The 12757-nt window shown below is 42.3% G+C and overlaps 2 protein-coding genes across 2 annotated transcripts; one reads left to right on the top strand and one right to left on the bottom strand.

Annotated features, from left to right (window-relative positions):
- Nucleotides 1-669: 669 nt before the first annotated feature.
- Nucleotides 670-6380, bottom strand: LOC6496915 (long-chain fatty acid transport protein 4). Its single transcript, XM_001963111.3, has 6 exons — nucleotides 6253-6380; nucleotides 6005-6082; nucleotides 5694-5926; nucleotides 2364-2993; nucleotides 2095-2296; nucleotides 670-2033 (listed from the first exon to the last, which is right to left on the bottom strand). Exons 3-6 carry the CDS (start codon nucleotides 5798-5800, stop codon nucleotides 1092-1094), a joined length of 1881 nt encoding a protein of 626 aa, XP_001963147.1. The 5' UTR covers nucleotides 5801-5926; nucleotides 6005-6082; nucleotides 6253-6380; the 3' UTR covers nucleotides 670-1091.
- Nucleotides 6381-6876: 496 nt separating this feature from the next.
- Nucleotides 6877-8641, top strand: LOC6498605 (leucine-rich repeat protein 1). Its single transcript, XM_001963112.4, has 2 exons — nucleotides 6877-7559; nucleotides 7618-8641. The coding sequence occupies exons 1-2, from the start codon at nucleotides 6987-6989 to the stop codon at nucleotides 8329-8331; spliced, it is 1287 nt and encodes a 428-aa protein (XP_001963148.1). The 5' UTR covers nucleotides 6877-6986; the 3' UTR covers nucleotides 8332-8641.
- The last annotated feature ends 4116 nt before the right edge of the window (nucleotides 8642-12757 follow it).

The following is a 12757-nucleotide window of genomic DNA, read 5'->3' as shown; positions in this document are numbered from 1 at the left end:
ACTGTGATTTAACTTCAATACTTTTTTTTTAATAAAGAGTTTATTGATGTTTCTTAAACAATTATATTAAAATATAGTTAATCTTTATATTTAACTTTAAACTGGTTCTAAAATGCTCAATCCATTAAATTTCTCCATGTCACAATTCAAACAAATACCTTTTTTTAAACAATTATTAAATAATAAGGCATAATCTTCCGAAACTAATTGATTTTCCAGTAAATTTGTGGGCGTTGGAGCTAATGGCTAGGAATTAAAATACTCATTAATTATTGGGTTTTAATCATAGATGGTATAATCATTATACTATAATGGAATAATTAAGCCCAGCTATAATTTTCCCCTTTCTCATTTGGGGCAGATCTCTCAAAGTACATCACACCCACTTTGATTAAAATCAAAGTAATTAAGGAACGATGACTCATACATTGATTTTTATAGTATTATTAAATGTTTCTCGTTGTTCGACTGAAGCTTTAATGTCATTGGGGTTCAAGATTATTTAAGCAAGCACACGATCCGTGAGTGTGTCTCCGAGTGACTACAGAGTCTTCTATAGATAGGAGGAATTGCACAGCCCCCAGGCGAGTGGCGGATGAGCAGCGCATTTGTATGCAGGTGGGGCGGTGTCATTCCCCCGAACGATAAACGTAGAATTTGAATACGATATCAATGGTGAAGAAACAAACTTTATTTGATACACAATCATCAGAGCTTCTCGTATGTACAGGCAAATGCAGCGAGAATGGAAGTGTAAATGCCACTAAAACTGACTAAACAATAGCTGGAATTGCACTTAACAAGGTTCTTTAGCTGGCTAAAAACATTTAAAATGCGTATAAGGGGCTATCATCTACTAAAAAATGCGCACACAACTACGATTACGATACATGGTCTTAGGTTATACAAAAAAGTGCAATGTTGACATGGAAATGCGCTTGGAGAAAACTCCGAAGCTTTCGATTTCGATTTCTCCAATTTGTCCTTCTCTAGGCTAAGTCGACTCGTGGTTATCTTACAAATTAATTAACAGCATATTGGGCAAAAGGCAAAGCGAAAACACAACCCCATTGCAGCAGACAGTCGGGCTCCTAAAAGCGCACCTCGTTGCGCTGAACTTGATCGTACACCTGCGGTGTCAGCAGTTCGTAGCGCCCCTTGGCCGTCTGGTAGTAGAGGGCGTCCTTGATCGCGCTCGGGTCGTAGCCTTCCTTCTGGAGGTCCACCTTGCGCAGCTTGAATGTTCCGGTCAGGTCCACCTTGGTCAGCAGTCGGATGAACTGGGGCCGAGCATAAGCGGGCAGCACCTTGGCCAGATTGCCGGCAAAGACGTCTAGGTCCAGCTCTCCCTGCGGGTCGTAGATGGCGGCCATGCCGGCCCTGCCCTCGGTGTGCGGAATGGTCACTCCGTAAACCACAGTATCCTTGTAGCCGGCCACGTTGCTGACCTGCGCCTCCACTTCGCTGGTGGAGACGTTCTCGCCCTTCCAACGGAAGGTGTCTCCAGTACGGTCCTTGAAGTACAAATAGCCCTTCTCATCGGCCACCAGCAGATCTCCGGACAGGAAGGCCATATCGCCGTGCTTGAAGACATCCTTAACGATCTTCTTGGCCGAGGCTTTGGCATCAACGTAGCCAAGGAACTCCCGAGACGGGTTGCCCTTCACGATCTTGCCAATGAAGACTCCTGGTTCGTTGGGGGCACAGAGCTGGCAAAGTCCGTCCTTGTTCCTAATGGGCTCTCCGGAGTCGGGGTCAGCACGAATGATCGAAATGGGATAAATCTTAGGCAGGATGCGGGAGACGAAGCCGATGGCGCCCACCGTGTTGTCGTGGTTCATGATGTTGGCATTGCCCTCGGTGGCGCCGTAGAACTCTCCCACCTTGGCGATGTTGAAGCGCTCCACGAACTGTGGCCAAATCTGGGGACGCAGTCCGTTGCCAAAGACAAGACGCACACGGTGCTTGCGGTCGTATTCCGATGGCTTCGTAGCTAGAATATAGCGGGCCATCTCACCGATGTACTGGCCAATCTGTGGACAACAAAGAACGGTCGTAAGTGGGTGATCTAGCGCTGCAATAAATCCCACTTACGGTGGCATTGTATTTCGCGCAGTCGGCGAAATAGTTCGAGGCGGAGAACTTCTTGCGAATAGAGACCGTGGAACCGAAGAGCACGGACTGACCCATGCACATGATTCCGCCAGCAGTGTGGTACAGAGGCAGGGGAGTATAGAAGACATCTTCATCTTGGAAACCCATTGTGTAGTGAATGCCAGCAGCGATGAAAAGATAGCTGGGGGTGAAGAGTAACCAATAAGTATCTTATTTGAGGGGAAGTAGGAATAGTTAGGAGTACTCACCGGGAATGGGAGATGACAGCCGCCTTGGGCAGACCAGTGGTGCCGGAGGTGTAGATGTAGACCAGCTTGTCGTGGTGGTTGACCTCCGTCTTGTTGGGCTTCTCCTTGCTGGCGGTGGCGAGCAGGGTGTTGAGGTTCTTGGCCTTCGGAATATCCTTATCCGCCTGGCTGTTGTTGTTCTCGTTGTTGTACTGGAACAGTGTAAGTTCGGCCGGCAGATCCTTGGCCACCTCGGACACTGCTTCGATAAAGTCCTCGCCGTAGATGAGGGCCGAGCAGTGGGCCACCGTAATGCTGTGCAACAGGGAGGGACCACGCAGGTTCGTGTTGATCAGAGGCGTGATCACGCCAATCTTGGACAGACCCAGCCAAGTGGCAACGTATTCGGCACGGTTCTCCAGGAGAAGGGCCACCACATCGCCCTTCTTGTAGCCCTGGGCCTGCAGAACATTGGCCACCTTGTTGGCGTGCTCGTTCACCTGGCGGAAGGTCCAGCTCTGGGTCTCGCTGACAACGGCCACCTTCTCGGGATGGCTGCGAACGTTCCTCTCGAAGACGTCCGCCACCGTGTAGTTTAGTCGTTCATGGCGTTTCGTGTACCTCAGTAGCTTGATGTAAGCCCAAAGGGCACTGTTAAGGAAAAAATATACATATTATTATTTATAGTTTTTTCCATATTACATGTAATTAGTTTTATTAGTTGAGGTGAGGCTAACCCCAATTAATATTGTATGGGAAAAAGGCAAGGGAAATGTGTTTGATTAGCGGCAGTAGCCGTGCCCGCCGTATCTTCCCCATCGATCGCGTGTGTTTTATGGCTTGGCGGTTAGGCCACTAAAAATAGCGCAAAAATCCAAATCGAAGCTCAACAAGCGCAACACCGGAGACCGGTGATAAACCCCAGAGATAAACCAAACCGACCAGGAGTGGCTGCAATCGAGACGGAACGTGGTAACTTAATCCGCCACTAAGAGCTACAAACATAAATATCATGACGTCGCTCAAAAACTGGCTGAGTAATGGAAAGTTCAAGAGAAGGTCGAAGTACTGGAGACTCGTATTTATAGACAAGGTTCAGCCAATATTCAGGGGCAACTGGAAGCTGACCATAAGAACTCTTTAATCCTTAAACCCTTGGAGTATAATCCCTAATATTTCTCTTGACCCACTTTTTGTTTATTTTTCGATTACCCTTCTAGCCTGATAACCATTACCACTGATTACTGGTTTTCTTTTTTCGAAAACTGTCAACTGTGCAATTAGTAAAGTTTAGTGTAATATAATAAGCAGTTTTTAAACCATTTGCTTAGCGATAAAGTGCTCTTTTGACACTTTTCAGGGTAATTTGTTGACTTTTCGAAATACTTTGACCCGCCAGCTTGGGAACTACATATATTCCCCTATATTTTAAACCAAAGTACAGGCTCAATAAATTACCATATGGATATTTAAATACTCTTTAATTATGAGAAAGTATTGTAATTTTCCTAATTAAAAAACTACGCTTTGGTTGCAAGAATATTGGCAAAGAATAATCGCAAGTTTCCGGTCTGAAAACCTTGGAAAGCAGTTGGAATCTTGATTTGATACGCTCTATATATTGAATCTAAAACTAATCCCTATCGTTGATCCCCATTGGCAAACACCAGCCGCAATAGTTGGATCGACTGGGCAGTATGTTAAAAAGGGGAAAAAACTTGCACTCGACTTGGGACTCGTCGCGACCACTTCGACCGATCTCAATTAGAATTCGCTTTGCACCCGTGCGTACTTTGATCTGCCTTAGAGGCAGTGAAGTATCGATAAGATTGCCGCCTTAAGCTGTTCGGTTAAACTACTATTAGCTGGTGTATTTATAAGGTTTTAATCAGGCCTTATGACCCCCCTTGAGTGGTTTGTTTGGCGCTCGGTGATAGATAATTTTAATGCTAGACGTGGCAACTCCGAAAAATACCCCAAGGTTGACCGCTAAAACTTGAATCCGATCTTAAGAATCTCTGTGAGCAAAGATATGTGGATTTTCGATGCCATAAAAAAGTGCCAGGTAAACATTATAGCAATCACTGCTGCTGGCCTTGGCATGGAACTCGTCGATTTGCTAAGCGAGTCGACTCATTAAAGCAAAAATGCTGTGAAAATTTACTTTTGTCTTTTAAAGAGATACAAGTAATTTTTCCAAGCTATATATTTTTATGTCTCTATAAAGATTTTTACAGCAGTATAGTTTTTTCAAAGAGTTTTAAGATTTTAAGCTTAAAACCATACTTTTCTGATCAAGTTTGTACGATATTTTAATAAATAATTTAACAGACAATTTTTAGAGAATAATGTTCCCGGTTTCAGAAAACTTTCCGTACACCTTGGGTTCAGAAATGGAATCCGATCTATGCCTGGCAACTCTAGACAACTGAAACTACAAAGCCAAGCAAAAGATACAGATACTTCCGCCCATTTTAATTGGCTCCGCTTTGGCTTTTGGCGTACGTTTTCAAGAACAGCTGTCGGGTTTTGGGGCTCTGTGGGGCCTGAGGGGCATCAGTCCGGTTCGGTTAGTGTGCCACTGAGTCTTCCGCCCCGACGCACTCGATCGATTAGTATGCGCCGAGGGTCTTGCCATGGGCTACGATCGTTCGAAGTCAATGGTGAATAAAAGTGAGTCTCATCGTTATTTAATTTGGAAGTTTGTTTTGGTTTTCGTCACTGGGCGACCTTGAACCTGAAGAAGTCAATGGACTGACTAATAATACGCACATAAAAGCGTAAAAAATAATTTACAATTTCCTCAAATTATTATGATGGGAATTATGATGGCCTCTCATTACCATTTGAAAGTTTTCTCTTTTTAACAGTTTTTCACGACTTGAAAATGGCTGCTGCAGATGGCGACCCAAATCGACGGAAAACGAGTTTCTCTGCGGTTTTTTAAAGCTCAGCTCAAGAAAATAGCAGCTCTTTCTGACTCAACACTTGAGTTTTGAGTTTAAACTTAAGTCCGATTTTTTAACAAACATTTTTATTGTATTTTCTAAGAAATCTTTTGATCAGATACAAATTTTTTTGACACCCAAAAGCTTAGATTTTCTTTCTCTGTAAAAGGCAGGGGGTTGGGAGTTGTCTGAAACTGGGTACAATGAGCAAAGTACTCGCACTTGGCTGCTTTTTTCTGATGCGCCAGCGCCTCAATGGATTCACAAAAGAAAAGCCAGCTAAATTGTATTGAAATGCACACCGCTCGGGGGCGGTATTGTAAACTTATCATCGGGTACAGGGCGCCCTCGCAATTCGACCCCAATTCCAATTTCGATTCGGATTCCCGATCCCACCACTCACGTCAGATCTCGCTGGGCAGTGGCTCCCGCGATGTAGAACCAACGCCATCCCGGCTTCGTGAGCAGAAGGGCAACGAGCGCGACGAGAACCGCAAATATCCAGCCCATTGTGTGGAGCGTATAGATGACACAGCCGACGGCCAAACCGAAAGCAACCGTTGCGCAGAAAAACCGAAAAATGATTAAAAAGCACTGTCGTCGTCGGGCCGTTGGCGACTGGCGATCAGCTGAACGCTACGTTGCCCCATCGCCGTGGAGAAAAAGCTTATTTTTAGTCGATCAGGAGAACAAGTTTGAAAATATATAGCTTACATGGGTGCTGTAGAGCGCGCCGTTTTCAATGTTTATTATCACGTTGCTGTTGACATGGTTGTCCAATAAGATGTTGTTCTACGGAATAAATAATTATTTTTAGTATTTGGCCAATAAAACAATCAATAATTGGGAAACCCCCTATATAGTTTAGTTATTTAAAACTAATGATATTTTTTTTCTCTCTTTTAAGCAATGTTTACTGTATTAGGTAAAGTATTGCTCCATATGTTGCATTTATTACTTACGGTAAGCTCTCGCCGCGGATTGCTAATAGTGGAACTATTGTAACGAAAACGCTGATAACGTTCGTTTCTCTGTCACAAGAACCCATTGAACATGTAAAAAGGCAGAAAGTGTCGGCGAGCCTTACGAAACAGCATTACTTTTTTATTTAAAGTTTATTTTTAATGAGTAAACGACTGCAATTTCTTGTTTTGGTTTTGTAACTGGTCCTGCGCTGTGAGGTTTTCCAAAAAGCTTTAATGCTGCACTTTGCTCGAGCTTTGCATGAGGAAAAGTGGCAAGATTTTTTTATATATTTGGTATTTTTCCAAAACAGTGCCATTTTCTAGAACAGAACAAAGTGGGTTTCAAAAGCTTTAACAATTATGGCGCAAAGTAAACGTGTTTTTTATTGAAATGAAATACAAATAATAAATATGAAAACTTAGGAAAAACTATAACCTTATCGTTTTATTGGTCTTTTACATAAAGTTTCATTTTAGATTATTTAATGAAAATTGTATTTTATGTCTAAAAAGTGTTGTTAGGCTTCTTAATATTTAAATTTTAAATAAACGTTTCAAAAAATATACCAAAGATGGCTTAGTTTTAAATCACCATACAGCATTACTCTTTTAGAGCCGTCTGGCAGCACTGGCAACAGCTGGCTTACAAGTGGCAACATTTCCAACTTGGCTACAAATGTTTTGTTTTTTTTAGCGCGTTTTTTGGAGCCGAGCCCCTCTACAGCCTCGTCATGAAGATTTTGTGCGAGGTCCAGGTGGTAAACCGCACCACCCAGGCGAACAGGACCCCCAAGGCTGTCAAATCCACGTTGGCAATTGGATACAAGCAGAGTGCCAGCGACGCCAATGGTAACACAAAAAAAGAGCTGGAAATGGTCTTGTTTAGTGGACAGGCCAAGACGGGTAGCCGCTACAAGGTTCGTGACAACATCAACGCCGTTCACACCAAGTTTGTCCTGGACGGCAAGGCAACAATCGGCTTTAAGCAGCCTGCGGAGAACCTGTTGATCAAATGCGATCCCATCCAGCTGAAGGGATTCCTGCAGACCCTCAAACTGGGCATGGAGGGCAAGGATGCCATCAACTTGAGACTGAACATTGCCGGCGCCACGGCTATTCCTCAGAAGGCGCAACCTCAGGTGCGCATGGTCATCAGCAAGAGGAGCGAGTATCCCATAAAGGGTTTTCCACGCACCCTGAAGTCGTTAACAATCAACAACAGTCAACTGGTGAAGCTCAGTTTCGAGATATGCTCGCTGCGTAATCTTGTAAAGCTGGACGTTAGCGGGAACAAGTTGACTAAGGTGAGATCCTTAAGAAAGATTTCATTGGCAGTGATTTACAAAAGCTTATATATTACAGATTCCCTCTGAACTGGGTCGCCTGCCCCTGGAATCACTGAACCTTGGAAGCAACTGCCTAGGAGAGATGAACGACTGGTGTTGGATGAGGGGTAGCAAGCTGAGCCAATCCCTCGGTGAACTGGATTTATCGAGCAATGGGCTGACGCACTTTCCCTCACCGCTGGTCAAGTTCGAGCGACTGGTCTTTCTGAATCTGAACTACAACGAGCTTATACGTCTGCCCTTCGCCATACGCCGGTTGAAGGCGTTACGGAAGTTGCATGTGAGCAGCAATAAGCTGGAATCTCTGCCCTCGGCCATCGAGGATCTACACATTGATCAGCTAGATGTGTGGGGCAACAGCTTTAAAGCGTTTAATGCCGAGGCTGCCCAGCAGCTTGCACAGCAGCCAGCAGCTACCGTAACACCACAGCCCCTGTGGCTGCAAGCAGCCCGGGCCGTAGCCAACTTCAAGCTGCCTTTATCGTCGGGCTCCCTGCCCGCTATTCTCATAGAACTGATTAGCGAAGCGCCAAAGTGCCTCTGCGGAAAACTTTGCTACGCTCTGCGTCCTGAGGATTTGCTGCAGCGGGTCGTCCAGCCCAAGTTCACAAACATTAAAAATCTTACCTACAGTCGCGAGCACCAGATTTACGCGGATGTGGTTATTTGTGGGCCCACTTGTAGTGCCACCCAGCAGTTAAAGGCTCTGTTTAGCCTTATGTTTCCTTAATTGGTGCTAGAACTGAAGTTTATTTATAATTTTAAGTTAAAAATAGAAGAAAACGATTTCGTAAATTGGTTATTATTAGATAAGCTTGTATTTATGTATGACTTAATATTTTTGCTAAAATACCGCGGATTCTCCAAGGCCAAAGCTTCAAAGTTATTTTAATTGGCTTTTTCTAGTTCTAAGTTGAAAGTTTATTTTACCAAGTTATAAATTCCATTTGATTATTTTGCCTATCATTGTTCGCTCACATTATTTTTCATTTCCCATATCACCAATGTTATTAAACTGCCAATAAAAGATTTGAAAAGAAGTTGCCAAATATTAAATGGCATTAATTTATCTTAAAATGATTTACTCTGAATATATTACTTTTATTCATAAAATACTTGACATTATCAGCGTGAGTATGCTTGAAAAACTTTGAAAACTTTAAGGGTTCTTGAAATAAAAGGAACATGATAGGGTAATCATGATAGGTTTTCTTTTCGTCCAAAGTTAGGTATCGTTGTGGTTAGAACACCCCGAATGTAGTCCACTGAGTGTAGGATACTTTTAGGCTGAATTGAGTATCCTTGGCGGCTCATTTTTGCTCACATAAAGACATTCACACGCACGCTTGGCTGCTTACTTTGTTTTCGTATTACGGAGGCTCGTTGTTTTTATTATTAAAAGCTTCGTGCGTATGTGACTTGCATAAACGATGATTTTTTTATCAGCCGGTATACACACTCATCCCACCGTGTGTTTTCCATGACGTCCTTGGACTAGGGCACGTCCTGGTTCTTTAAATACTCTACCTTTTTTGTACAAAATACTTTTTAGGTAAAGGCTAAGAATCTTTATTTTTGACATTAAAATAAGATAAAAGTCCTATTTTTGTTTTTAATATTCTTAAGATTCTCTAAATTTGTCTTTTTAAGATTCCTAAACTCTAAAGATTCTCAATTCTTTAGATTCTTTAAAGTACATATCATTGAAATATATACATTTTTGTATCCTTTTGACAAGGTTTCTGAATATTTTCAACCTGAATATTTTAACTCTTCAGTCTAACTCTAGACTGAATCTATAAAAACCCATTTAATTTTTAGGTTTTTGGTCCTTGCTCCTTCATCTTAAAGGGCATTCAGACTTTTATGTCATAACCCGCCATTCTCCTATTTGGCTCCCATCCTTATCGCTTGGGTTTGTTGGTTTTTCTGTTGCTTTATCAAATCAAAACTTCGAAGCGCTGCCACTTTTTTAAATAAGCATAATCAGTGACAGAGCCTTGCAGCTCCCAGGACCTATCCCCACCATCTCCAGAAGGCCGCCTCCCACACGATTTCCAAGGCTTTAATGTGCAGCTGGGGAATAAGGCGGTGACGGAAAAAAACGAACCGTGTAGAGAGAAAAAGGATGAGCCATGACTTGTGGCAAACTCGAGCCTAACTATAAAAATGTTTATCAGCAGGATGGTGGGCGGAGGAGAGCGGGATCTATCTAGAGAATTTCTCTAAGCTGCCCCCCAAATCCAATTTTGAGCAGCATTTAAGTGTCCTGTCTGCCTGTGCCCAGATCCGTTTCCGTTTCCCCATCCTTTTTGCTGGCTTTCGTTTTTGTTTGCTATGCAGATGTGTGAGTGCGATGAGTAAGTGGGTGGTGTGTGTGGGGTGTGTGCGTGCTGGTGTGTGTTCTGGTGTTTGCTTACATGATGTCCTTTTGCTTTTGGTCCTGACTTTGTAGCTTTGTGTGGGCAAATATTTGGCATGACTTTACATTTGCAGCTATTCTCGGTCAGTAAGCCCAAAAGTAGGCAGTAGAAAATCGCCTAATGGCAGGAAATCTCAATTATGTGGCTGTGGTATTCGGAATAAAAGGACATTAAATCTGTTATTACAACAATTCTGTTTAAATTAACCATAAAATATTCAAAAGATAATATTTTCAAATATAAATAATTAATTTTAATAAGAAGAAAGACATTGTTCTTCCATTAAACTTGGCTTTTTAAGTAACTTTTTATGAAGTAAATTTATTTTTCTTTGAAAAGTCTATGAAAAACCTTCGGAGCAGACAAATTAGTTTATTTTATATACGTATAAACAAAAAATAACGTTATGGACCATCCAGACCATATAAAAGCGCTTTCAAATTTTTGTCTGTCTGGCCTCCATCTCCAAACCAAGCTCCTTCCCAAACCCTCCTAATAAAATCCAGCAACCCCCAATCATCTACACTGTCCCAGCTTAAAACAAAAAAAAAAAAAATATGCCTAGTCAGCTTAGGGGAAGAGAGAACTTTAACAAGGACCTGAGGCAGTAAAAACTCCATTAACTGTCATCAAAAATGCATTTCGCATGCATCAAATCCGAAATGGCCATGGCCATGGAGGATCATCAAATAGAATAGAATGAAATGGCGCAAATCAAAACACATTGGCATAAATCAAAGAGCAGAGAAAAAATTCGGCGAAACACTTTTATGGCTAATCCACGAAGGATACCACAGGAGACCAGAGTCTGGACCCGGACAGATGACTCCCCTGGCAACATTTTTATGCGCAAATTAACTTTGCAATCGTTGGGTGGTTATGGGGTGGTGGTGATGGTGGTGGTGGTAGTGGAGCTGGGAGACTTTCCCCAGTGGAAAGAACTGGGTGTTGTTGGGTTTGCTGTGTCACTCCCCCTGCATTACATAAAATTTATCCCCAATTTGCGTGCAGCGGGTAAACATTTTATATGCCTCGGCTGGCTCTGCTCCACTTTGGCTTATCAAATTTTATTAGCAGGCCAGCAAATTGTGCAACAACAACAGCTACAACAGGAAGAGCGCCAGCCACCACATTAAAGAGACAAATAAGCTCAGTGGAGCCACCACTGAACCGCCACCCCCACTGAAGCCACCCCCAAAAATGCAGCCCCACGCGGCAGTCTCCGTCTCAAGGTATGATTTGTCGTGCGCTATCAATTTCTTTAGCACAATGCCAACATCCCCCAAAAAAGGAGTCGCCTTCAAAGCTGGAAAAGCGACCGGAAAAGTGCAAACACACGCGAAACTGCCGGCGATTCCTTTTAGCTTTTCCCCCTCAGTCACTTTTGGCGGGGGCTTGTCGCCCAGACGCGTGCAGGGATCTAATAAAAACGTTTTGATAGGCTTATGACCGGTTTCTGTGATGCCAGGACTCACTCCTCCGAGTCCTGTATATTTGTCTTCATAATATTTCAAATTTACTTGCTAACTGTTCCAGCAAATTGAGATAAGGTAGTAAAAAAATCAATAAGCCAAGTCTTTAAGACAATTTCTGGGGGGGTTGATGGGGAATTATTTGGAATAGCTGTCTTGATTTTTGATCCCAAAGTTCAAGGGAACTACCCCAAGATTAGTTAAAATATAGATCGTAGATATCATATTTATTTAGATAAAAAATCCGTAAATAATACCTTTGCATAACAAATTGTAAGCAAATGTTGAAAAATAAAACGTCCCTCATTTTTAAGAATCCAATTTTCCCTTTCGCATTTTTTACACACATTTTTTTATAGCTGGGGAACCCTGAAATGTATGCCACTGATATGAAGAATCCTTGAATATCAAATTGAAAGTCACTCAGCCGCACTTATGTTGGAAAATCAGCATCTCCTGACCCTCCTTATCATAAAAAATGCTTCCGGCCCAGTTTTCTTCCATCTGACCGCGGGCCAAAGTCGAATCAATCACAAAATAAAAATACAAAAAATTGACCAACCCGCGCACCAAGCCAAGCAAATCAAATTCTAGCCAAACAACAAAGAATTGCAAACACTTGAGTGGAAGCATTGGGAAAAATCAATTTTCAATTTAAAATTTAGATGCTCATCCCCCGACCATTCCATTCCGTTTGCCATAAAAGATAAAGATAGAGATGCGTTCAAGCGCAAAATGTAAATAGAACTCCCGTTTAACCAAAACTCAGGCAGGCGGATGAATGCTACAGGTTGTATTTGAGTTTTGTGTCTCTGAGCTCCCTCATCTGGTGGTTGGGTGGTTGGACAGACGGAGCAGTCAGGGCAGTCCAGTGGGTGGTTGTATAGTTGGAGTGCTGAGCCACCAAGCGATTTCAAAGCAAAATATGGCCGCATAAATCTGAAGCAAAAAGTTTGTTTTGCGGTCAGCAGAGGCGGGTTTTCCTTAAAAACAGGGTATTTAGGGTGTAAAGGGTTTGAAGAAAACATCAACCTTTCATAAGTTAGTCTTAAGGATATAGAAATAATATCTTAAAGAGTTATAACAATAGGTATGATATATGGCAATTGCTTTAATTGTAATTTACACGATAAGTATTTTAATAAAGCTTTTAAAAGGTAGTCTAATCTTAAAAATAATAACTTGAAATTAAATGAAAAATCATTTAGAAGGCAACCCCATGTCGACTCCATTTTAATCATTAAAGTATTGAATTTCTCTT

The sequence above is a fragment of the Drosophila ananassae genome, chromosome 3R (assembly GCF_017639315.1).
Source record: "Drosophila ananassae strain 14024-0371.13 chromosome 3R, ASM1763931v2, whole genome shotgun sequence".
Taxonomy (NCBI): Eukaryota; Metazoa; Arthropoda; class Insecta; order Diptera; family Drosophilidae; genus Drosophila; species Drosophila ananassae.
The sequence above is the reverse complement of the archived record's forward strand: the minus strand, read 5'-3'. Positions and strand labels throughout refer to the sequence as shown.

Bases quoted from the DNA above. Each gene is read 5' to 3' on its own strand.
- LOC6496915 (XM_001963111.3), bottom strand. From the start codon at position 5,800: ATGGGCTGGATATTTGCGGTTCTCGTCGCGCTCGTTGCCCTTCTGCTC. The intron at 2,297-2,363 runs GTGAGTACTCCT...CTTCACCCCCAG, and splicing joins GCTGTCATCTCCCATTCCCG to CTATCTTTTCATCGCTGCTG. The intron at 2,034-2,094 runs GTAAGTGGGATT...TGTTGTCCACAG, and splicing joins GCGCGAAATACAATGCCACC to ATTGGCCAGTACATCGGTGA.
- LOC6498605 (XM_001963112.4), top strand. From the start codon at position 6,987: ATGAAGATTTTGTGCGAGGTCCAGGTGGTAAACCGCACCACCCAGGCG. The intron at 7,560-7,617 runs GTGAGATCCTTA...TATATATTACAG, and splicing joins GCGGGAACAAGTTGACTAAG to ATTCCCTCTGAACTGGGTCG.